The sequence below is a fragment of the Calidris pugnax genome, unplaced genomic scaffold (assembly GCF_001431845.1).
Source record: "Calidris pugnax isolate Ruff unplaced genomic scaffold, ASM143184v1 scaffold38, whole genome shotgun sequence".
Taxonomy (NCBI): domain Eukaryota; kingdom Metazoa; phylum Chordata; class Aves; order Charadriiformes; family Scolopacidae; genus Calidris; species Calidris pugnax.
Window position 1 is genome coordinate 9,936,306 of NW_015090995.1, and position 24,847 is coordinate 9,961,152.

Below are 24,847 nucleotides of genomic sequence, written 5' to 3' on the forward strand. Positions count from 1 at the left end.
GCTTCCAGGGCAGCAGGGACCCCCCCATTCCTTGTGTGCGTTGTCAGCACCATGAGGAGGGGCTGGACACTGCTGAAATACATACCTGGCAAAATACAAATGCACAGAGAAGAAGGACCAGAAAATACCCTTTACCCTATGATCTTTCAGAGCTCAGTGAAGCCTATTGGAAAAAAACAAAGCAAAATATTTGAGAGGCAACTTGACTCTAGAGAATAAACACTTACACAGGGATAAAATAATGGGTACCAAAGGGCTTTTTAATTTAACTCTGAAAAGTATAACGAGATCCAGCGAATGGAATCTGGAGCCAGACAAATTCAAATTGGAAACATGACCTACATTTTTAATAGTAAGTGTGATTAGCCATTGGAACAAAGTACCCACAAAGTAGTGGATTCTCTCCTCTTCATGGCTTCGAATCAGGACTAGATGTCTTTCTAGGAGATAAGCTTTAGTCAAAAATAGTTATGCTTTAGTCAAACACATGTTACAGGGCTCAATATAGAGGTAATTGGAGAAATGTAATGGCCTGTGATATCCAGGAGGTCAGGCCAGATGGTATAATGATCCCTTCTGGCCTCAAGCTCAATGAATCTCAGAATGAATATAAATGCTATCATCTGGATGTGCATTTGAAATAATTGCAGGCAGAGATTAGACACGCAATTGCATATGGTTCAGAATTTATAAACTTTCCTCCCTTCCAGAACAAAGGCCCTTATTTATGCCTAATTACATGGTGCTGTTGTAATTCAGATAAATATCCGTTAGGAACTCGTATGGGATGTCAGCAAATCAATTTTAACTACCGTGCGTGTGTTGTGTGGAAATCTAGTTTATAAAGCTTATATTCAACTCCAGACTTGCTCACACAGGAATTTCTCCAGGAAGAGCTCCAACATGGACATTTACTCCACCCTGAGAGTGTCATTATACAATTTAGCCCTGTTGACTTTGAAGCTGATTCAGTTAAATCATAAAGACATGGAAGTCTTGGTCCCCAAAGCAGCTGGGTGCCTAATGCTTATGACTACCTGTGCATTTCCGAATTTTACGGGAAAGGGTTTGTTGAAAGAGTAGTAGCAGAAGATAAAACGGTGCAAGTTTCTCTGAGTATTTTTGCTTATGCTGACATTATCGCAAATGGCATCTCTGCTTGGTAATGCATGTGCACTTGCAAAATAGCCAGCTGTTGCAATGCTTCTGGAGAAAGAACTACAAAATATTAACCGGTAAAAGAAACCGCATTAAAACACCGATAACTTTTAATATGAATTTCACCATACTATGTAGCTTTCAATTTTAGTGTTATCTCACTCGCAAAGCATTCAAAACAACTGCACAGGTAAGCAGTGAGACCACACAGAGGAAATAATATTGTTAAATTTCACTGAAATGTCGTCATTTATGGTATGCGTGTATTACTTGTGTTCAGAAGACAAATGTTGATGAGTATAAAGAATTTGATTCATAAAGTTCCATAACCTTTCATATTCTCAGTCCTCCCCCAGAATCAGCTCCAATCAATGCCACCAAACACCTGATTTTCGGGTGATGAGAAAGTTTATTTTTTCAAGTTCTGAGCACTGTACAGTACTTGAGAACTTAATATTCTGAGGTAAGGAGATTTTGCCTGGGCTATAGGTTTATCTTAAGAGCACAAAAGCCTGGATCTGCAACCACCCTCACAAGTACCCAAACACTGAGCAGTTTTGTGACAACCCAGTCTTACAGGTTGGCCTTTCTCAAAGTGAATGAGATGTGAACAATGTATATCTCTTGGAGTATAAAGCTGGCATCTGCACCTGCAGCTAAACTTCATTTATTATAACCATCTTCCATTTTTTTTCCTTTTTCCCTATTGAATATCATGACTAACATGGTGGCTGTAGAAATATATGCTAATCTGTGAATTTAAAGCCAAAATGTCTTCGGATTCTCCTTCTGTATTGAAACTCAGAACCTTACCGCTAATTACACATTTGCTAATTGTAGCCTGCTTTTTCTAACCTCTTTCATTTAGCTGAAAAAGGAAACATGACAATGGTGACTCTTCAGGTGCCCTGTAGAATAACCAACATTTTACTGAATCTCAGCTTCACTTTCTTGTGTGGATAGCAAGTCTCTGTCTGCAGATACTATTCTATACAGTTGCTCTGAATATTTTGTTAGATTACACTAAAAGTGAAAGTGACATGAAATAATGAAAATCATATTTAAAGTTAGCTGTGTTTTAATGTGGCATTTTGCCAGTTAAATATTTTTTTCAAAAACATTGCAATAGCCGCTGATTTTGAAGCTGCTTTTTCAGTACTTCTACAGCGATGGCATTTATGATGATAATGCTGTATCAGCAAAACTACCAATACAGGTACTTTACTTTTTATCTTGCTTTATAGCCCTTTATACGAGGCCTTCCTGTAACAGTTCTGCAGTAGCATTAATTTCATAAAGGTCCTGAAGGTCAATCTTATTTTTGGTCAAATAACAATATCCGAGAAGTTTAATGATGCTCTTGCATTAGTGTTATAATATTCAGAATTGTTATAAAATTCAACAATGTATGAAAATGTCATCGCTAGGGATGAATGAAGCAGCTCATTGGAAAATGAAAATCAGTCCGAATCTTTGCAGGTGTTCAAAAAACTTCAGGTAATTTCATTTTGTCTCCCCTACCTCCACTCCTCAGGTACTTCTACAAGTTCCGGTGCCTGAAATATCATCAAAATTGATTTTTCTAGACAAAGGAAGTGCTTAGAGATAATTATGTAAACTTAAGTACAGCATTTGGTACAGTGCCACGTGGAAAATTATTAGCTAAAATGGGAGATTAGTACAGAAATTGAAAAGTGAATAAGAAAGTGAGTAGTAGCAAGAGAAGATCAGTACTGAGGAAAGGTAGTAGAGCTTCACGAGCATCAGTCTTGGGCCTGATATTATTTAATATTTTATATTAATGATGATCTCATAAAAATTAAGTGTGTGCTAATGGAATTTACCAGTGGCATAAGGGAGGGAGGTACTGTCACTGCAGAGACGAATAAAACTCTCATTTAGGAAGAACTGAGTGACCTTGAAGACCAGGATAGGATAAATTGGATGAAATTCAGAAGGATTTGAGTGCAAGTGCTTGTTAACCAGGTTTCTACTATATCTGCATGCTCATAGGTAAGAAAAGAACAAGGAGGGGAAAGACACAGAACATAGAAAGCAAGGTATTCTCAGCAGAATAATGAAACTCTGGTAAGGGTTTATGAGGCACATGTTAGCAATCAGGCAGGATACTGCATGCTATTCACAAATGATTCACTTCACTTTCGTGAAGCTACCGAAAAGGATGATTAGAGTGACCAGGGGGAGGGAGAGCCTTAAGCATGAGAGGAGTTTGGCAAAATGAAGGCTGAGGGAGGCCACTATAAATACCGCACGGGCATAAGCTCCAGGAAGAGAAAACATCTATTTAAACTAAAGGACAACACCGGCTCAAGAACAAGTGAGTATAAATTGGTCATGAATAAATTGAGGATGGAAATTGGAAGCAGGTTTCCAAACAACAGAATAGTGACGTTCTACAATTGCTTTCCAAGGAGAACAGTGGAAACAACAACAACAACAAAACCCAAGCTACTTTAAGACTGAGTATAATGAGTTTCTGAAAGGGATTATATGATGTGTTTGGCTAAGATAGCAGGGAAGTAGACTTGATGACCCAAGAGGTCTATGCAGGCCTATCTTTCTAAGCTTGTTTTTCATGACCAAATATTTCAGAGTATTCTTAAGTGCTTCCTTTCCTTCATGTATTTCTTAGATAAATTTTTTATAATATACTGCAGGGACTGCTAGCTGGACTGATTTAGGGAAGGCACAAAACTCTGGTGTCCAGAATATGCTGAATAGTCTCCAAACAAAACAAGAGAAGCGTCCAGCATCCTACAGAGCAAGGCTCAGGGTGCCTGAAGTGGAAGGCAATGGGGACTAAATCCAAACAGGAGCAACACCCCTTTGAGGCGTGATTCTCTGTTGCTTCTCCTAATCTCGTGAGCCTGCTGCTCTATTTTGTAGTTGGCCTTCTCAGAGAGCCACAGTGCATATGCAGCAGTATGAAATAGAGTGGCAAACAGCACTTCAGATGCATAAGACTAAATGTATAAAAACTGGAGCAGTTAGTATGAGTCTGACTGGGTGCCAACAGTGCAAAGCTGTGGTGAAGATGGCTTGTTTTGGGAGAAGGCAGGATTTCTCCAGCCTTGACAGTGTGGTGCAGAGCTGTGCTAGCAGTGTCATGGTTTCTCTCTTCTCCACCCAGGAAGCACCTGCGTCCTTTGGTTTATCTTGCATGATGCCTCAATGCTTTCTTAGTGTCCTTTGTTCCAAAATCCAGCATTTCCATTACTTCTTAAAAGCTGTGTATCACCTAGTCAATCTGTCCATAAAGGGTTTTGTATGGAAGCCTGGGCTTCAGGGTTCAGTAGCTGGAGTTTATGGGTTCCTTACCCACAAAAGCAAAATTGTGTGTTTACAGCTCTTTTACAGTAATAGAGATTGCTTCAGCAAAGGGCCGGGAGTATGCAGGCTGGCCTGGTAACGTGGCAGGTCCCTTAGTAAGAGACCGTTTCATAGTCAAACGTTTTATGATTTTCTACCTATGTTTTAGTTGAAATCTGATGACTGGGGCAGTGAGATCTGCAGAGTTGGATGATTCTGGTTGTTTTTCCTCTCCAGCTAACTACACCGACACTTTTTCTGAAATCAGCTGTTAATATTGAGAATAGTTTAAGAAATAGGAAAGTTAGATTAAATCCTCAAGAGTATAGATAGTTCAGAAAAGGAGAAGGAATAAGCACCAGCTTTATGAGGGAACAGTGTTTTTCTTCACCTTGTCACTATCCACATTAACCACATTTGCAGTAGGCAGCAGCTCTGCTTTTTTTTTTCACAAATACTTTAACAACTCGTTTGAAAAACCGAGCAGGATAGCTGAGTCCCCAGGTTCACGTAAACAGCATAATGAACACCTGCGTAACAAGATAGAAGAGTCATAAACATGGTGGTGGAAGTTTTCAGTCCCTCTTCAGCTGAGTTCTCTACTGTTTTCTCAGCCCCTCAGGAGCCAGGCAGGGAGGCAGCCGCTCACTGGGCTCTCCCTGTGGGGCAAGAGTCCGATGGTGCCTCCGAAAAGCTGCAGCTTTGCCTTCAGTGACTTTGGTGCAGTGCCCCATGGGCGAGTTACCCTGTGACTCACAGGTCAGAAACACCCATCCCTCTAAAGGAAAAGCTAAAGCTAGTTTGAAAAAAATATTTTCAAGGAGAAACTAAATTAAAGGTCAGAATTGAAAGATGTGCACTGTGAAATGATCAAGAGAAAACATTTTGATTGATTGAAACTTAAAAAGAGCAGCACTTATTTTTGGTGCTTTTTAATTTCATTTTTGTTCTTGAAATGTGTGTATCTAGAGAGCTATTTTTACGCCCATCCTTAACTTCAACCAGGACACAGCATTCTGTGAACACCTGGGCGAGATGATTTCATTCTGCCCTGTCCTGCTAGCAAACTCAATTTAAAATGAATCAATCATAAGCACGACCTGTAGTTACCGCTATATTTTAGTGAGTTATTATTCCGACAGCCAGGTGTGAGAACGTGGCTCATCAGGGGAGTGTGGCGGTCTCACACCGGGGATGAATTCAGCCCTGAGCTCGCTGCAGCCCAAAGCAGTTGGCCTGGTGGCCATGGTGGCATGGGCAGCACCGCCTTGTCACTGCCACATGGTGCCACTCAGTGCCAGGAAATATGCTCGATTTTTTCATGGGTGGAAATATCTGTGGGGTTATAAAAGCCTATTTTTCAGCTTGTTTGCAAACAGACCCATTCGCAAGCACGTGCTTATGGGAGCTTTCAAGTGGCAAATGTACTGAGGAAATGTCTGTGGCCAGAGCAGGTGAGAGAAATGGCTTCTTTAGACACGTCTCTGGATTTTGGCTGCCTGCTCACACACCACACCGAGGTGGCAGTGGCACCAAAAGTGTCAGGAAGGATGTGAGGGGCCTCCTTGCCTACACCGTGGCTGTTGGCTGACCCCAAGCAGAAATAATGAGCACCCCTGACATTAACAGCGATTAAACACCACCAAAGCCTATGAAAATAAGCCCTCATGAGGTAAATCAGCTGGGGCCCATGGTCTGTGGGTGCTGGACCAGATCCACAGAGCCAGGGCTGTGCTCAGCACTCATGGCCTGACGTGAGTGGCCTGGCAGGGTAGGGACAGCAAGGCCAGCTTGCTTCCCCTAGTTTCTCACCCCTGGACATTTTTAAAAGAGGTTAAAAAATAATTCCTGCTTCACAGAGTGTTTTTGGGGTCCTGCTTTGCCTTTCTCTGTCCCTTCTTAGGTTAAGTCTAGAATCCCTTCTTAGGTTAAATCTAGAACCCCTTCTTAGGTTGGGGTTCTAATTGACAAGCGGCTGAATATGAGCCTGCAGTGTGCCCAGGTGGCCAAGAAAGCCAACGGCATCCTGGCTTGTATTAGAAATACTGTGACTAGCAGGAGTAGGGAGGTGATTATGCCCCTGTACTCGGCACTGGTGAGGCCACACCTCGAGTATTGTCTCCAGTTCTGGGCACCTCAATACAAGAGAGATATCAAGGTGCTGGAGAGAGTGCAGAGGAGGGCAACGAAACTAGTGAAGGGCCTGGAAGACAAATCATATGAAGAGCGGCTGAAGGAGCTGGGACTGTTTAGTATGAGGAAGAGGAGGCTGAGGGGAGACCTCATCACTCTCTACAACTACTTGAAAGGAGAGACGTTGGTGCTGGTCTCTTCTCACAGGTAATTAATGACAGAACAAGAGGGAACGGCTTCAAGCTCCAACAGGGTAGGTTTAGACTGGACATTAGGAAGGAATTTTTCACAGAAAGAGTGGTTGGGCATTGGAATAGGCTGCCCAAGGAGGTGGTGGAGTCACCATCCCTGGCTGTGTTTAAGGGACATTTAGATGGGGTACTGAGGGATATGGTGTAGGGGAGGACTATGTAGAGTAGGGTAGATGGTTGGACTCGATGATCCCAAGGGTCTCTTCCAACCTGAATGATTCTATGATTCTAAGTCCAGAGGAGACAAGCGCCTGGTGGCAGCTGCTGCCACTGGTGGCCTGGCCTCCCTGTCCCAACCCAGGGGTGGCCATCAGCCCTGCTGCCATCGTGCACTTCATCATGTCATGTCTCCGCCATGGGGCCGCATGGGCAAGGGTGGGCTGTGAAATGACACCTCTGTGTGAGAGCTGCAGTGCCGCCAGGATGTTACAACCTGTCAAAAAGGAAAACAAAAAGGGGCAAAGGAAAACACCCACAAAAGAGCTGTGCTCGTTCCTCACTCTTCCCTCAGCGCTGTCTCGCCCTGTGCGGAGGCATCAGAGGTGTGAACACATCCTGTTTACATCTGCCACCGAGACGGAGATGCTGAGGGGAGCACACGGCTGAGGAGCAGCTGGAGGCAACGCCGTGCACAGGGAGAGCTGCCTGCGGTGGGAGACGGTCCCAGCATGGATGCACTGCCCATCTACCACGGAGGCATCACCCGCGAGACTGGCGAGAAGCTGCTGCTGGCAGCGGGCACCGATGGCAGCTACCTGCTGCGGGACAGTGAGACCATCCCGGGAGTCTACTGCCTCTGTGTGCTGTGAGTGTGGCTGGCCCCGTGCGGCTGCCATCGCCTCTCCGGGGAGCGGGGCAGCTGAGGGCAGCGGGGCTGGGAGTTGGGTGCCGGGAAGGGCTGCTGAGGTGGTAGTTGATTTCCAGCCTTTGTATGCACGGCATGGGGTGCTTCCACATAAGAGTGACAAAATATCTCCTTGATAGTACCTTTTGCAGACATGTGGGAGACTCCTTCACCTTGACTGAAGGCAGAAGGGTGCACAGGGGCTGCGGGGTCCTTTGCAGAGGTGCAGAGGAGCTGGTTTTGCCTTACAGAGCCCACACAAAGCGGGCAAAGAGAAAGCAGGCCTGGAGCACGTAGGAAGGATGGGTCAAGTGCCATGGAGAAAAGCCAGGCAACTTGACTGGGTATGGCATACACTGCCTCTACGTGTAGGATAATCCTCTTGCTCTCTGCCTGTTGTCTTCTGTAATGTGCTCATGGATGTGCTTAGCAACATCCTCAGTGTCCCTTGTCATTGGGAAGGATAGTGTTGATCGCTATCATCCAGAATGTGCCTTTGCTTCGAGTTGCTCTTGGTCAGGCTGTGTGTCCCACGAGCCATCAGGCTTGGAGTAAACTACCTGTAAAGTACGTGAAATACTGATGGGTAATGAACTAAGTGGTAATATTTCATCAAACCAAGCGAGAGGAGAAAGATCTGATGGGATGATCTGTCAGAGAAAGGGTAGAGAGGTTTCCTTAAGAGAGCTGGGGGACTTTGTAGTCATAGGACCTTGTTTTAATGAGGCAATTTAATTACCCTACTTTTGGCAAAAGCAGAAGTCTTGGAAGTCCTGAGAGATAACGCTGCAAAATGAAGTACCATTGCATTGAAAGAGTAAAGATGTGTCTCCCAAGGCTAAACAGACACTCGCGCCTGACTTCAGTAAAAGAGACACAACAGAAAATGTTTTTAGGGCCAGCAAAAAATTAACTAACAGAGGACACTTAGGTACCTGGCGAAAAAAATCCAGAAGAGGGAGAAGAGTCCTAAGTCAGGTTTTCCCCAAATGTCTTGAATACTTTTCCAACAATATGTCATTAAGCCCTGAGTGAGCATTAGTATTCCTCCATGGTAGACCAGTAAATGGAGGCATGCAAGAAGGTTATAGGCAATCCAGAAATGCGCAACCTTCTTTTCAGGGAAGATCTTTGTAGCAGAAGATGTATTTTTTCTTCTCTCATGAAATCAGAAGGTGAACCAAGATAGCACTACTGCTAACAAATACCTTAACAGCTAGCTGAAAAATGGGAAATAAGAAGCATCTTCCGTTAAATGAAAATGGAATAGACATAGCAAGAGGTAAGGAGTGCTATGATTCCTGTGATGGGAATAGGCAATAAAAGCAGAATCTCTTTTAAATAACCATCAGAGGAAATGGTGATATATGTCCTTAACACTCAGAAGTCATTCAGTGCAGGTGAAATACTAAGGCACTAGAGAAAGGGTCAGGCAGAATGTTACTATGCTGAATAAAATAGAGAATCCTAAAATTAGTCCACCATTAGTCTAAATCAGGATGTAGGTATGTAACAAGGTCTTTCATCTGCACACAATCAGTTGGGATTTTTTGCTATATTAGTGGTAATTTATGTCCCTCGGAAGAAATTTCATGAATGAAATAGAAGTATATGGAAGGAAAATAGGAAGAACAGAAAGGATTGTTAACTATGAAGCTCTGCAATCTTTGAATGTAAAGAAGAGAATTCAGTAAGAAACAGAATCCTACCTAATTATTTTTGGAAATAACAGGCCACTCATATCTTCATGTTATGTTGCATTCAAACATGCAAAGGCGTAAAAGCAAAAAATATTGCTGGTGAACGTTATGCAGTCTTCTTAGAGAATATAGATCCTCAATACATTTTTTATAGGGGAAATTTTCAATAGCATCTTGGATAAATCCAGATAAAAAATTAAATTAAATATGTTATGTTGAGTATGATCTGGTGTAGACAGAAAGATGGCTGAAAAATGCTAAAGCTAAGCCTTGGTTCCAATACTTTTCAATATTTCAATTCAGAGCATTATGTAAGCAATAGCAGATACAGTAGACAACATATCAAACAATAACTTTGAAGACAGTCATCATAAAGATACCAACAAATGGTCTCACACTGAAGATAGCAATGGCCCTTTAAAGAAATGTGGGCCATAAACTACAGAAGTGCTTTGATAGGCAAAAGTTTACCAAAGCAGAGCACTTTAGTAGAAAGATTGTAGGAGCAAGTTGGCAAAGCATGAGAAATATAGGCACGTATTCAGTGGAGGATGCCAAGCCTGGCTTTGGCAAAATAAACCAACAGACCCAAACTCCCCAAATTCCAGTCATTCCATTATGCACAGAGATGAAACAGGTGCCAAGCACGTATACGCATGAGAACTTTGGTGAAAACTAAGCGGGAAACATGCAGTTGCTGTATTCACTGTTTCAGAAAAAGAAAATGAAAGAAAGAATAAGCACTTCTCAGCTTTTTTTTATACTTCTAAAAAAATAATGGAAATTATTAGGAATAACAAAGTTATTCAGAAATATACATCTCGGTTCAGAATTTGTGATGATCACTCTAGGAATACCTAGATATAGCAAGATTAGGCAAAACATGTATTTACTGGAAGTACTGAAGTGATCTTTGAAACATGAGAACCAAAGCTGGTCAGCCATGAAATATATTGCAATAAGTATCAGAGTTAACAAAAAGTTTTACATCTTTCCAACGACAATTACTAACAGAAGTAAAACTGTTTCATACTGCCAATGATGTTTCTATTCCTCTTAGAAAAGAAAAAGAGAAAAATAGTCCAGTTTTGCAAAATCAGAATGTTCAGTCTGTCTTCTTTCCCCTCTCCCTGCACTTCCCAGAAAAGAAGACTTTCTTAAGTTCCCTTTTTTTTTTTTTTTTTTTTTACCCTGGGGGAAGAAGGGAGTTGTAAAAATTAAATGGCACAGTTCTGATGAAAATAAACATTTTCATCAGTTTCATCAAAAAAGTCATAAAACAAATATTTGGATGACGATACTGTCATCAGCTTTAACTCACATAGGTGCCTGCTCTGCACCTTCAGCTCCAGATACAGTAATATGTAAGTCCTGCTTAGGCTCAAAAAGCACCTCCTTTTTCCAAGAAACGGTGTAAGTTTGTAATGCTACCCCTCATCCCTTCCACTTCCCCCCAGGCACCCCCAAAAACAGTCTTTTGCCAGTCTTTGAGCCTCCTAAGGCACGTAATAAGGGCAGCAGTGTTCACGGTCAGGCTCATTCGCCTTTTGCTTTTCCAATTAAAAAGTGGAGCCCTGACCTTTAAAAAGGAGAAGAGTCAAAGTCTTCATGAATCCCTTGCGACTGACATGGATTTTACAGGGCAAGCATAAAAGAGACAGGTAGTAGCATAAAACCTGACCTACAGTGATGGGTAACTGTGGCAGACAGGCCCCTGTCGTTGGAGTGTTTGCTTAGAAAATTCTGCTTTTTCTCTTGTTTCTCCTGAAGTATTGCTTTATCTTCCTTGACCGCTGCTTTCTGCTGTCCAAAGTCATGGTGTGCACGTGGCATGCCTGCAAGCCTTCAAAGAGAGAGTATTTTTTTGGTGTGGCGGTGGCTAAGCACAAAGAACCCACTTTCATAAATATTTTAAGACCACAATTAAACTATGCACAAAAGAGTGGAAAGGTTTTGATGTGCAACAATGTCCCCTGGGGCTCATGCAAACAGAGGTGCTGCCCGCAGATGCTGGCAAAGTTTTTTAATACCAGATGATCCCAAGATCTTCATTGTATGAATACCATTATTAAATTGATAATATGTACTTTAAGGATGTTGTTCATCCTTTTTTTGCCTGTGTCAACAGAGAAGCACAAACTTTTCCTGGAAATATTTTAGGGCTGCATTGATGAACAAGAAGGTTTTTGCTGTTCCTGAAAACTGGGCTAGAAAGAATGCATATGCTTTAAAAAGTGTACACGTTTTACCTGTAAACTTCTTAGACACTACATGCAGTACGCCCAGGTTTTAGTATCAAAGCCTGATTGTTCCAGGGAGCTTTCCTTACCCGTCTGGTTTCCTCTTTGCTCAAGACCCCATTTGACGTTTTTAGAACCCTCAGAAATCCTCTGTGCTCCTAATGAAGTCAATGGGGGACTCAGGACACTATAACAGTGGCTGGTTTGAGAAGCAGCCTCTTAAACTGCGCCTGAAAAACACGTAAATAAAATGCCTGAGAGTGCCAAAAGCACTGCTTTCCTTTACAGATATATGAGCACACACACAGGAACAAGCAACTCATGCCTGAATTGGCAAAGATAGAGCATTTGTAGTTTGGGTCTTAAAATTCATATACTTGAAAATACTTGGAATGTTAGTAGTTGTTTCAGACCTTTAAGTAAGCTAAACATGACATACTTGACAAACTGTATATTTAGATTATTTGTTTGAAACCAGCCATTCATGTACTGTGCTACATTCAATTTGTGGAGAATAATCAAAAGCTGGAATGGAAAGCTGTTTAAAGCTCTTGAAACAGCAGTAATGGTAACAGGGATAGGCTGCAGTTCTATCAGATTTTACGTGTGCTATTTTTTCTGTCACCATAACCACAGTGCACAAGTTCAGGCAACGTGCCGAAACTTTCTGATGTGGCAGATGTATCAGCTCTACAGCGCTAAGGTGTAATACAGGATCACGAGCCAGCTTCAGCTTAGCATTTCTTTTGTTTCCCATGTAATATTTTTGATAGAAATGGCAGAATAATTGCATTTATTACAACACTGCACATAATAATCATCATCATTTAAAATGTAATTCGGAACAAAAGCTTCTCTCTGAGGAGGAGCCCCTCAATTCAAGGTTGCCGTTGTAAATATCATGCACTATTTTCAGCTTTGAAAGAAGCCTTCTGCAGCACACTGGTAAATTCTACTGAGGTGAGTATTTCAGCTCCCTGCTAATCGGAGTAAGCTTCGTCTTTGCTGAGAATAACTTGGCTAATGGCTCCAGATACTCCAATGGCTTTTCTTGGGAAGATTTTAGAAAGGTAGACAGCCTGAACAGTGAGTAACTGCTACAGTAATGAATCTGTAAATGACAGCATGGATCCGACTGTTAGCTAACAGACCCTAGATTAGCTCTACCCTGGTTTTGTAGGCTTGAGTTTTGAGGATTTAGTTGAAGCAGTGTTTTCAGGTTCAGGGATTTTATGGTCAGACCGTGCCTACCTTGCCTCTGAGAGAAACAGGAAATCTGAAAATGAGCTACACTGAATTACTCCCAAACCCAGAAATGTTTCATAGAAATATGAAACATTAACATTTACAGGGCTATTGACAGTGTTTTATCTGTTGCAGTTCATGTGAGTTTTGCTTAAAGTGATGAAAGAAATTTCACTAGCTAACCTTATTTCATGAGTTTTTGCCTTTATGAGGTACTGTTCTGGAGGACATAGTAATTCATGAAGTTTTGTTACTCGCCCACCGTAAAGTAATTTCTTTCTATTTAGCACCTCAGATTTGAATAAATTCCCATTTTATTTCCAAATTTGAAGAAATTCCTCTTTCAGGCATTGCTTGTGGCTGGCATCATCTTATACTAGATCAACATGAACCCTGCTTGGAAAGGCCACACACTTGCTCTTTAGGTAAATCAGTATCATTTGTGATGATGGTTAGGTGTGTTCAAGTTGAGAAGATGCTGGCAATCATCCACAGAAATCTGTGCATAGATTCAGAGACATTTCACAAGATTTGACTTGCCCTTTCAAGCTTCTGTTAATTTCACAAGAGAAAATCAAGATGATGCATTTGCTTTATAATGCTACAACATTACAGCAAGCTAGTAGTAGTTAGTGATTCAGTATCACGGGTAAATTTTTACCACAAGAATTGTTGGTAGGGGAATTAGTGACAGAAGTGTAAACTCAAGTGGGTGTGTATAGAGTGCTGCTGTGAGTTAAGCTACAGTAGCTCTGTTGGGCTTTTCAGATGTTGTAAACACTGATTTAAACTATTTTATTCATTCTTGCTGACATAGAGCTTGTATCTTGCGCATCATCTCAATGTGAATACTATTTGTTCAGCTTGGGTTAGCTGATGGGTGGTAATTGCTAAGTTTCTGTACCTTGATTGTATGTCTGAGACCAAAATAAGCCAGGAACCAGGCTGCTTGTCAACTAGAAAATGCAAATTCCAGGGCAGAGTCAGGAGCTCTAAGCTTAAATAGGATTTTCGCCTACATGAACTAACAAGAATTTTTGGCCTTTCTGTGATTAATAAACCAAGCGGAAATACAACCATTAAAAAGGAAAAAGAAAGAAAAAGGAATAAGCGTAAGTGGATAGTTGAACTGACTGTTTCATTATTTTTGCAGCTACCATTAAGTGGTTTCTAAGCATTATCTCAATTTGTGAGATGAAGAGTTTGTTAATTCCATTTCACACGAGAGAAACTGTGACATGGGAGGCTCAGGTCCGCAGTATCCTTTAGCTTTGGGTTCCCAATGTGAGGGGCATGGGAATGCATTTTGAGACTACCCAGTGCCATTCTGTACAGCCTGCTGACTTAGCTTGTGTTGCTGATGGCTGTTTCCTTGCTTCATACACCTTTTGCTTCCAAGCCACCCACCTTCTATTCCTGGCTTTTTCACCCCTCCAGCATTTTTTGGTGCTCCCTGTTCAAGCCTGCTCATGCTTCACCTCTGCATATCCCCTTCCTTACTTATTTAGCCTTGCTCTCTCCCAGGGGTTCAATTTTCATTGCTCTTTCCTTACATAGACATGGGTTTCCTTTTCTTTCCCTCCACATCCATTCCACTCAATCCCAATCCTCCTTTCAAAGACACCCCATCTAAACTACCTTCTGTTTTTTTTCCCTGCTAAAGTAGGCCAAGCAACATACATACATCGTTTGCTGCTTGGGATCATGGACACTGCTTAGTTGTACCCATGGTGAGGCCAGCCCAGGCATGGCACAGCTACAACCTTTAGAGAGGGCCTCTCTTGCAGCCTAGAAGGCTGTCTTCTCTTGGAAACTGCAAGAGATATACCTTCCTTTAAACAAATCTTACATCTTACTCTGAAAACTGGGCATGACCCATGAGAATTGGCAGATTATTTTTTTTTAATGTGGGAAAAAAATATTGTTTTGCCTAATATGTTCCCTTTTCTGGCATCTCTGCATTCTCCCTAAATAAGGTTGAGGCAAAAATCTAAGAAGAAAAATCTCAGGCTGAAAGGCTGAAATGTGGCAAAGTTATAAGAAACTGAGTATGGGCAATAGATAATGCTCAGGACCACTGTTTGTAGGCCACACTGCTCTCTGGTTCTTAAGCAATATTCTGAAGTGAAATTCCAACATAAGGTCGGCATGCGGACATACCAGGTAAGAAAAGTTGATTGATACAGTGCAAAGACATCAGAAGAGAAAGCTATGTAGAGAGGAAGAAATTGATGTCATTTATTGCTGACATGGCTTTCCCCTGTATCTGTCTTTCTCCCTTTCTTATTTGTTCCATTGGATCCAGAAATGAATACAAATTAGTTTAATAAATTTTCCCAACTGAGATACAAAACATTTGGAAATTATTTTAAAATACACCATGCAGCTGAAATGTCATGCTTAATTTTAATCTGCAGCATGCGGCTAATATCCTCTGGCTATTTCAACGGTGCAGAAGATTGTAATTATTCACCTGTTAAAGTAAATGCGGCTTTAACAAGTCCGATGACAGTGAAACAGGAGGAGTGGAGAGGACAGGTAGACAGATGCTGTCTCAATATGTCAGCTGTGAATAATGCCTTTGTGGCTCTTTGGGAGGAATTATCTAGCTATAAAAAAAAAGTCTATATTCTAAAGTGGACTGTTTCCTGTAGTAGTAACTTTTTCTAGATTTTCCTTTGACGAAGTTTTCCCAGTGATGGTATTGCAACAGAGAAAGCGCTAGTGCAGTTCCCAGCTGGTATAACACACCCTTTCTTATGGAGATGAAAAAAATAAGTGAGATGACATAAAAATATCATCAGTGGTGACCAAACCACTCTTTTGTAAGTGCTATCCAATATTGTATTTAAAGGAATAGCTGCTTTCTGCTTCCCCTCATCAGCATTTTTGCATTTTTTGCCTTTGATCAAAAATTTATAGGGCCTCATTCATCAAGCGGTTAATTCACGATCGCTCCTGTCCCTTGAGTGTCACTGGCACGACAGATGACCTTTGCAATTGTGACTGAGGCTTGTGGCCTACCTTGGGACAGATGAAGGGATGGGGGAGCCTTTTGTTGGGTTTTTTTGCCTGGGTGTCAAGAACTGGTCCTCCCGCAGGCTATGCTGGTACGCCAGTGTCACCATAAGAGGGCTCTTTGAAATCCTCTCAGTGATGTGTCCATCTCCTGTTGATTTTGTCCAGCAGAGGGTGGAGTTAGGTCACCGAGTGGTGGACTTGCCCTGCATCTCAACAGGTGGACTTGGCTTCAAAGCATAAGCTGTACGAGAGGCTGCAGGTGACTAGCACAACGTCCAGGACACACGATGTTTGGGTCTGGCTTTAGTTACATGGCCACACCACATATTGGAACATTGTGTCACATTAGGAGCTTTTTTCTGTCATATAGTAAAATATAGAAAACTGAGCTGTTTCCTCATGGTGGCTGGGGGAATTTCTCTTCTCCTGAGACCTAAGCTCTAGTAAATGCACTTCACCACTTGCTTTTGCCCAGTGTTGCATGTTTAGCTCTCTGGTAGGTACTGTTCTGCACAAACTCAATTTTAATATTTGTATTTCATTTTTGTTTTAAGAAAAACACCTTGATCTTAGGTCTGTCCACACTCATCTCAGTTAATGTTGGGTAGTTTAAATCATAAAAATCTTTCTCATGGGAGGCTGTGCCCCTGTAGCAGTAAAGAGATCTTGGCTCATCAAACTCGTGTCACTCGCACATGGAAGGTAAAAAGCACTTTGAAGTGGTAATGAAGTAAGCTGCTGCTGCTTAACAGAAAGTTTTGATAAGATCATATTCGTTAGAGGGGTACCTATCAGAAGAGCTGTAATTCGTTTTATGGAAACAAAGATCCCAATGGAAAGTAGTTAGATGGGAAGATCTAACTGTTCACCTTCTTACCAACTGCCTCCTCCTCCCTTTTGTGCATTTCCTTTAGAGTAGGTGGTCCTGGGCCATCACCCATCTAGAGAGAGTGGCAGAGTTTACTGATAGCTTCAGAGCCCACAACAGATGATGATGTTGTGGTTTTCAGTTTAAGCACAGTGAGAACATCTTCAGGTCTTTCAGCCTTTTCTTTTCTCCTCTGGGAAAAATATTACGTTTTCCGGGTGAGTGGAGAGCTCACTTGTCCCTCGCAAGGCTGTGATAGTAATGTCATACTTCTCCCATTCTCCACACTGTGCTCAAAGCATCTATGTTCCCAAATTCTCGTTCCTTTTTCTGTATCTTGTGGGATTTTAATCTTTGTATCCTTTGTGCTTTCTCTGGGCTTGGTTGAATACATTACAGTGCAATTTTTTGAAAAATGCAGGATAGGTGTCTATTTTATACCTCACCCTGCTTTGGCCCTGAATATTACTTTATCTGACCTCTATTTTTCAATTTGTCCAGCTTAGTAAACCCTTTTGGCAGAGTGCTGAAGCCCATCAGACATTTCAGAGTCAGGGCAGCACCCCAGTCCCTCAAACACTTCAAGTCATGCAATCTCTTAGATAGAGGAAATAATGAAAGAAACAACAGATGGTAGCTTTCCGGACAACTGAGCTATTTGTGGAAAAATCAGATTTTAAAGAGATTGAAGCAGTTGGAATGCTTTGGGACAATCAAGATCAAGCATGGGTAATATGCACAGTGTATTATTAAAAACGGGAGGCCAGAGAGTGAGTTTTAGATTTTTACTTGCTGATTCTGTTGGTTTTGAGGCTTGAAAAAAAATCACTGTGGGAACAGTCAAATACCCACTTCAAAGAGATGGGACAAAATGCCAGGACCTCTCTGGTGTTTCCCAGTACACTATGGCCTGTAAAATCCTGGTTTCAGTAACCATATATTGGCTTGCCTGTTAAATACATAGGTGCAGGAAAGCCCCTTGTGATTTCTAAAACAAAAGATTAGTGTGAACATCAGCTACTCATGAAAAGCTGACAATACAGGAACGGGTCTCAGAGGTTTTAAGAAAGGATGTGATGGTACAAGATTGTCCAAGGGCCCTAATGGAAGATAATTAGACTCCCTGAACATGAACATATCTGGTAGCTTAGCGGGATGGGTTTTTTAAGCAACCGGACTTGAGCCATGTCCTCAAACACTGCATGGCAAGGACAGGAGAACAGTGTTGTCCTTCCATGTCCTTCCCTCCTCCCGCAGCCACAGCAGGTTGCTCAGACCTCTTCCTGAGGGCCCTCTCTGGGCCCGTCCAAATCCCTGATGGACTGCAGCAGTTGAGCTTGCTGGGGGAAGAAGTGGGGTCACAGCAGCTCTTTTCCCCCTTAGGTTTCCATGAAGTGAGCATGGCGGGCCACTCTTCATGTCCATCTAGTGCCAGGTGGAAAGTCGTGTCTCTAGAGAAAACACTCCCTAGGTTAACACAAAGAGGTGGATGAAGTGGTGGGCTTGTGGGGCTGCATCAGGCACGTTCCCTGTCACGAGGAGGAGGGCAGTGTCTCAGCTGCTGCACAGAGAGTTTGTCCCTACCGCAGCCCCAACGGGAGGGAATGGCTCTGTGTCTTCTGCCTCTATATTTAATCACAGTGGGAGTCGAGTGGTGGGGTGGAGAGCTCACAAATCACAACAAGCATTTTTGCTCCCACTTCGTGGGGTTGTAGCAGCGTGACAACTGTTAACAACTTCCTACTTGGGTAAATTATATCAGACACCGCTTTGCAAAGGTTGCTGTAATGACTTTTTAACAAGAATTTATCCAGGAACCATGACACAGAGCGTAAGTAATTGCAATCATACGGTATCTGTGTCATTGATGGTTTCTGCTATTTTGTGGTAACTGCTATAATACCATGTATAATTGTAAAGAAATAGAGTATTTTTCTGCTTTCTTAAGAATAAGAATTGATGCTGAAATAGGGAATAGTCCCTAAAATCTTGGTGTGTATTCATGTAAATCTATGTAGTATGAAATACAATCTTTCCCATCTGATACCATCTAAACTAATGTTGCACACAGGTAACTACTCTCAATTGTCTCTGCTTCTGAGTTAAATTTTTAGATATCGATATAATCATCTACCATGTAAATCACTCATTGTGTTGGATTTGTAAGAGAAGTAAGACTGACTCTGGACATGAGTGTGTCTTGTGTTATTAATGTGTGACTCCTTATTCTTGAAAGACTCAAATGAGATTTAAAAAGAAGGAAAATTCTGTGTTCTTATAAGTCTTCTTTATCAGTATTTGAAGATTCTGTGATTATGTAATTAGGAATGTTTGGGCAAGGCAAAGAATAATTTACCTTGCTTTTGTGGGTGTAGCTTTCCAAACAAATTATATTCGTGCTATTGCTTCTGGGAAGATCTGCATTTAAATCAATCACAATACAGTAATGATTTCTGCTAATAATACACCTTCACTTTTTCCAGGGAAAGTATGTCTGGTGTGTGTCAGTAAAAGGAGGTCATTGAAAAAAAAAAATTAAAAATGCTGAGGCAGGAATGAAAGCAACGTCATTAACTTAGAATAACTGAATACTGCCAAACTAGATCTAAGTCAGACCAATCCCTCTCACCCAGAAGAACCCAGTAGGTTGAACTCTGTCTAAGTTTTTTTATCCACCTAGAGCTTTTATGGATGAATTTATTTTTAAAGAAGGGTTAACAGATAAACTGACAGAGTGTGCCTCTTGTGAAACCTGTCAGTAGAAATGAGTAGTAAATACCTGTTGATTTTTTTTTTTTTTCCACAGGCATCAGGGTTACGTTTATACCTACAGAGTGTCCAAGACAGAATCTGGGTCCTGGAGTGCTGAGGTGTGTATTTCTCCTTTCTCTTCTGAAAATTTCTGCATCCTTTTTGATGTTCATATTGATTTAATGAAATATATTCAAATTATTCATGTTTCTGCATCATCTGATTTTCATCGAAGGTAATCGATCTTGAGTGCACCCATTACTAGGATGTCTTGGTGCCACTTCTGACAGTCTTGAACTCATAAATTAATTCCCTGTTACATTTCAGGTGTTGCATAATGCAATAGTGCATTATTTTGCATCATTTTAAATGGCAAAAAATTTGTGTTTTTGTAATTTGACAAGCACAATCAGTTCCCTTCTATCCCACATACCATTAATGTTGGAATATTTAAGGAAATTATTTTCAATATCTACAGTGTTTTAAAGTTAATTTATCTCCAGATTAATTCATCATTACTGCAAAACATATATAGGGTAGCCTAAACTTGATACAAAATGTATTTTCTCCCATATGATAAGAACCTGGTAATTCAAGTGTAGAATGACACCATTTGCAACACAGACAATTGTTTGGGTTGGTGGAATTGGAATGTTAACCTGTGTTTCTTTTATGCAAGTCTTGTTCTTTGGATGTACTCTGTGTATTAGTTTACAATTAGCTTTCTGTTTGCACAGTAATGAGCGCTGATTACAAATATTAAATAATTCCTAGACAGGCATAATTCCATGGCCATTATTATAACAGAAGTGCTCTGGAAGACAAGACTGATTCCTGGGGTTACTGAGAAGCAGATGGGGGAGTAAAAGTGACTCATGTTACTGTGGAGTAAATAATTATCGATGTCACCCTTGGGAATGGTACCCAGGAAGAATTTGCTCATTCGTTCCTGTAAGGCATCAGGAGCACCCGGTAGATTTGCACTGCCCAAGCAGAAGGGTTTTTGGGATGGGGTGGGGGTGGTCATGCACTCAGCATGCCAGGGTGAGCACTCGTGTCTCAGGAGGGATGCTGGGTGTGGTGGGTTCACCCTGGCTGGACACCAGGTGCCCACCAAAGCCGCTTTATTACTCCCTTTCTTAACTGGACAGGAGGAGAAAGATAACAACAGGGAGATCACGCAGCAATTACCATCATGGGTAAAACAGACTCGTCTCAGGGAAATTGATTTAATTTATTGACAATCAAATCAGAGTAGGTTAATAAGAAAACCCACCAAATCTTAAAACACCTTCCCTACACCCCTCCTTTCTTCCTGGGCTCAACTTCACTCATGATTTCTCTATCTCCTCCCCGCAAGTGGAGCGGAGGGATGGGGAATGGGGGTTGTGGTCAGTTTGTCACATGTTGTCTCTGCCGCTCCTTCCTCCTCAGGGGAGGACTCATGCTCTGCACCCTCTCCAGTGTGGGGGCCCTTCCAAAGGAGACAGTCCTCCATGAACTTCTCCAACATCAGTCCTTCCCACATGCTGCTGTTCTTCATGAACTGCTCAAGTCTGGGTCCCTTCCACAGGGTTCAGTCCTTCAGGAATAGACTGCTCCAGTGTGAGTCCCCCACAAGGTCATAAGTCCTGCCAGCAAACCTGCTCCAGCATGGGCTCCTTTCTCCATGGAGCCACAGTTCTGCCAGGAGCCTGCTGGTATTATACAGAACTGCGACAACTCATCCTCCATCACCTCCACTGTATTTTTGGCAAGCCTTATATTTATTTCAGTGTAGGTGTCCTGAAAGCCCAGAACTCTCAATACATCCTCTGCAGGAACAGGTGCTAGCTACAGAACCATGATACCCACCCTTCCCTTAAGCAAACAGAAACTTTTAAGTAAGTGTTGCTAAGACTCAGCTGCTAGAAACAGCAGCCTAAATCAAACTTATCCCCATGAAATGTACCTCCAAGGACAAAATAGGCTGCAGCTGGTGCTTTCCTGTCTCTGCTTCCTTCCCTGTGGCTGTTTAGTCTCTGATCAAGCTCAGGTCTTGCCCATCTTTCAAGGATGAGGCAGGAAATCAAAACAGTACTGGTAAAATCCCAGCCAGTGTGAAGCCCCCAGCTGGTGCCAATGAGGCAGGATTTAGCCCATGACTGCTGGGTGAGAGCAGTGTCCCTCGGGTCCAGCATGACCTATACTTGTCCTCCCATGTCTTTGGTGGGGAGGAGTTATTTCAAGAATGCCCCAAAGGATTTAAAAGAAGTGCTGGATTTTTAATTAAAAGCAGACACAATTTCATTTCAGTGTTTGAAAAGATACTAACATAGAAAGATAGAAAACCTCCCCCTTTTAATAATTTGGTAACATTTTGCTGCTGCCTTTGTTCAAGAGACAGACAGGAATACTGAATCAAGATGTAAGCCTACTGGTTTGAATGCTCAGAGAAAGGTTTGCAAAGCGGCTGTGTCCATGCCTGAATGTAGCGGTGTAAGGACTTCCCGTCCCCAGTAAATGCCAGGTAACTCCCTAGATTGCCTCACTAGTATTTCCAGGCTGGAAGTGTCTCACTGATAAACCCCAGGCTGGAGGTTAAAACACTGGCTGCAATAAATCAGGGTCAGAAATAGTGAAAGATCACTTGGGAATTTGCCTAATAAGTATGGGAGGCTCTGGGTTTTTCTTGTAGTGATTAAGAAATTGTCCCTCTTCCAGCCTTATAGCACCACACTGCTGGAAACCAGTCTTAATGCAGGGAGGCTGTGATGCCCTGGTGGGGAGGAGGAGAGCAGTAAGGCTCATTGACTCATTTTAGGTTGCCACATCAGGTGGTCTAAGTGCAGGGATGGCTCCTCCCCTGGGAGGTGTGTACATTTCTGAGGGCAAGACTTCTGTGCCAGTGCCCAGTGTGCGGCAGAGACTTTCACCACCCAGCATCCCCTCTCACCTCTCACCCTTTGGTTTTGCAGACAGCGCCTGGAGTCCACCGGAGGCTCTTTCGGAAAATGCACAACCTCATTTCGGCCTTCCAGAAACCCAACCAAGGCATCATAACGCCCTTGAAGCACCCGGTCATCAACCATGCGAAAGCCCCAGGTATTCACGGGGAGGAGGGAGCCTTGGCTGCAGCTGAGCAGAGCCCTCCAAGGAGGTGAGGATGGAGGTCTTAGACTTTTTTGCATCTTTATTTTTCTCAGGGAGAAATGAAGGCCATGACTTCCACCTGCAGCCATCATGAAGACATGTCCCCAAGTGTGACATAACCATATCTTCCAATGTCTCCTCTAGTCCACACTCTAGAACAGAATGACTTATATGCTAGTTTATACAACTCCATGAGTTTTCTTGTAACATTTGCAGAAATGTGTATTTCATAGAATTTCTGGCTCAAAATTTAGAAGTTTTAAGTTTCAGAATGTTTTGAATTAAGGTTGGTTTTTTTTAGTTTTCTAAGATAAAAAATATCAACTACTAAATAGTGTAATGCCTTTGTTTTCTCTTTGTACTCTCAAATAGAAAATATTTTTCACTTCCACATTAGTTCCTAATTAATAATTAGTTACTAATTTTACATTACTTAACTTTGGACTCGCTTTGTTGTAGTTGGTATTTATGCAGAACTGGGCAAGTCCCCTTTTATAGTCTTCAGAAAATTGCTTACTTTGAAGTGTCTTTGCCTTGGTGGGTGGTGTGTCTGTCATTCATACAGTTCTTAAAGCTATTACAGAAGTGGCACCATGAAGATGCCTGCTAACATCAGCACACCAGGTGCTCTGCCCTGTGACTCAGCAGAACTGGCCACCACTGCCTGAATGTACAAACTTTGTGGTTTGCACAAACAAGCAAAAGCTTAAGCAATGCACAAAGTAGCAGAGAACAACCAATGAAGTGCAGAACTCTTAAACACTGTATGGCCACCTTTGGGTTGCTCTGGCTAAATATCTTGTGCCTATACTTCCAACTTCTTCTGTATGTTTCCTAAGAAGTGAAGAGGCATTTTCCAGAAACACCAGGCTACAGTGTTGGGAGAACAAACCAGAACAAATTCCACCCAACACGGCCAAGCCATGGCTCAGCAGCAGAGTGAGAGTCACCGCAGCTCCTTGGGGCTGGTGATGGCTCTCGAGGCAGCAGCCACCTCCCTGCAAGGGTCCCAGTGCATATTTGTATCTTCATACAGGGTACCTACACAGGGGTACATATCCTGCATGTATCCTCCTTCAACAGTGTGTTAAAAACCCCTCCACCCTTAACCTACTTAATTTTTGGTCTCCTGGATCCTGCCTTGTTGTGACCTCACTAAAGGCAAGCTGGATGTGACAGAGCTCAACGTGCTGCAGGTGTGGGATTCAGCAAGGTTACGCTGTGCCAAGCAGCATTTGATAAGGCTGGAAGGTTTTCCCCGTCGTGACAGAGACCCGGGAGCAATACAGTTGCAAAGGTGAGATGATTTCAGTTCATTACTCAGTTTCAGCCTAAATAGTGGCCAAATTTTATTTGTGGTGAAATGTTCTGCCTTTCCCTGCTAGTCACATCATATTTTACTCAGTGTTTGCATGTGTGCCTCCTTGTTACAATTGCTTTTTGGTTGAAACAAAAGGTATTATCTTAATTCAGTGCCATACAGTAGCAGATCCAGCATGACTTACTCTTTAATAAAATATTTACATGCTTTTTTTTTTTTTTCCCCAATCGTTACATAATGCAGCAAATGCCAGCCATGGAGGTGCTCAGCTGCCCCCCACCAGCACCGAGTGCGGCACCCGCAGCACCAGCTGCCTTGCTGTCACTTGTGCCCATCAAACCATTCCCTCCTCCTCTGTGCCTTAAAGGTTTCCTGGCTTGCTGCGTGCCTGCTCCTTGGTCGCTCCTCTCTGGCTTCGTGCTCCTGCAAACCATCCTCCCCCCAAGCCAGGAGACCTGCTGGGTGCTGGCAGGGAGCCTGTGTGCCCCCGGGCTTCCCCGCAGAGCCCTTCTGCTCTCTAAGTGCTGGGTCTAAACTCCTGGTTTACATGACTTCTCCCGGGAGCAGAAAAGGGTGTGCTTGGAAATGGTCCGTGGCGTATGATTGCACCGTGGAGGACCATTGGGAACCATTTTGCCCAAGGGCTGTTTCCTATAGAAATGTCCTATTGACCTCAGGCAGAGGCTGTCAGTGCTGCTTGTGCAAAGCCTGTGGCACAAGAGCAGCAGCCGCTCATCTGCTCTGCAGGGCAGTGAGCTGAGGATAACTGGTTTGACTGTGGTTGACTCCAGAAGTGCATTGCTCTTCTTAAAAAATACATAAAATGGGCCAGAAGATGCCTTTTTTTTTTTTT

General features: G+C 42.5%; 1 protein-coding gene across 1 annotated transcript; it reads left to right on the forward strand.

Moving 5' to 3' along the window:
* The first annotated feature begins 7,470 nt into the window (after window positions 1-7,470).
* Window positions 7,471-22,947, forward strand: SH2D1A (SH2 domain containing 1A). Its single transcript, XM_014954995.1, has 4 exons — window positions 7,471-7,677; window positions 19,597-19,660; window positions 22,499-22,625; window positions 22,727-22,947. Exons 1-4 carry the CDS (start codon window positions 7,541-7,543, stop codon window positions 22,765-22,767), a joined length of 369 nt encoding a protein of 122 aa, XP_014810481.1. The 5' UTR covers window positions 7,471-7,540; the 3' UTR covers window positions 22,768-22,947.
* Window positions 22,948-24,847: the final 1,900 nt, after the last annotated feature.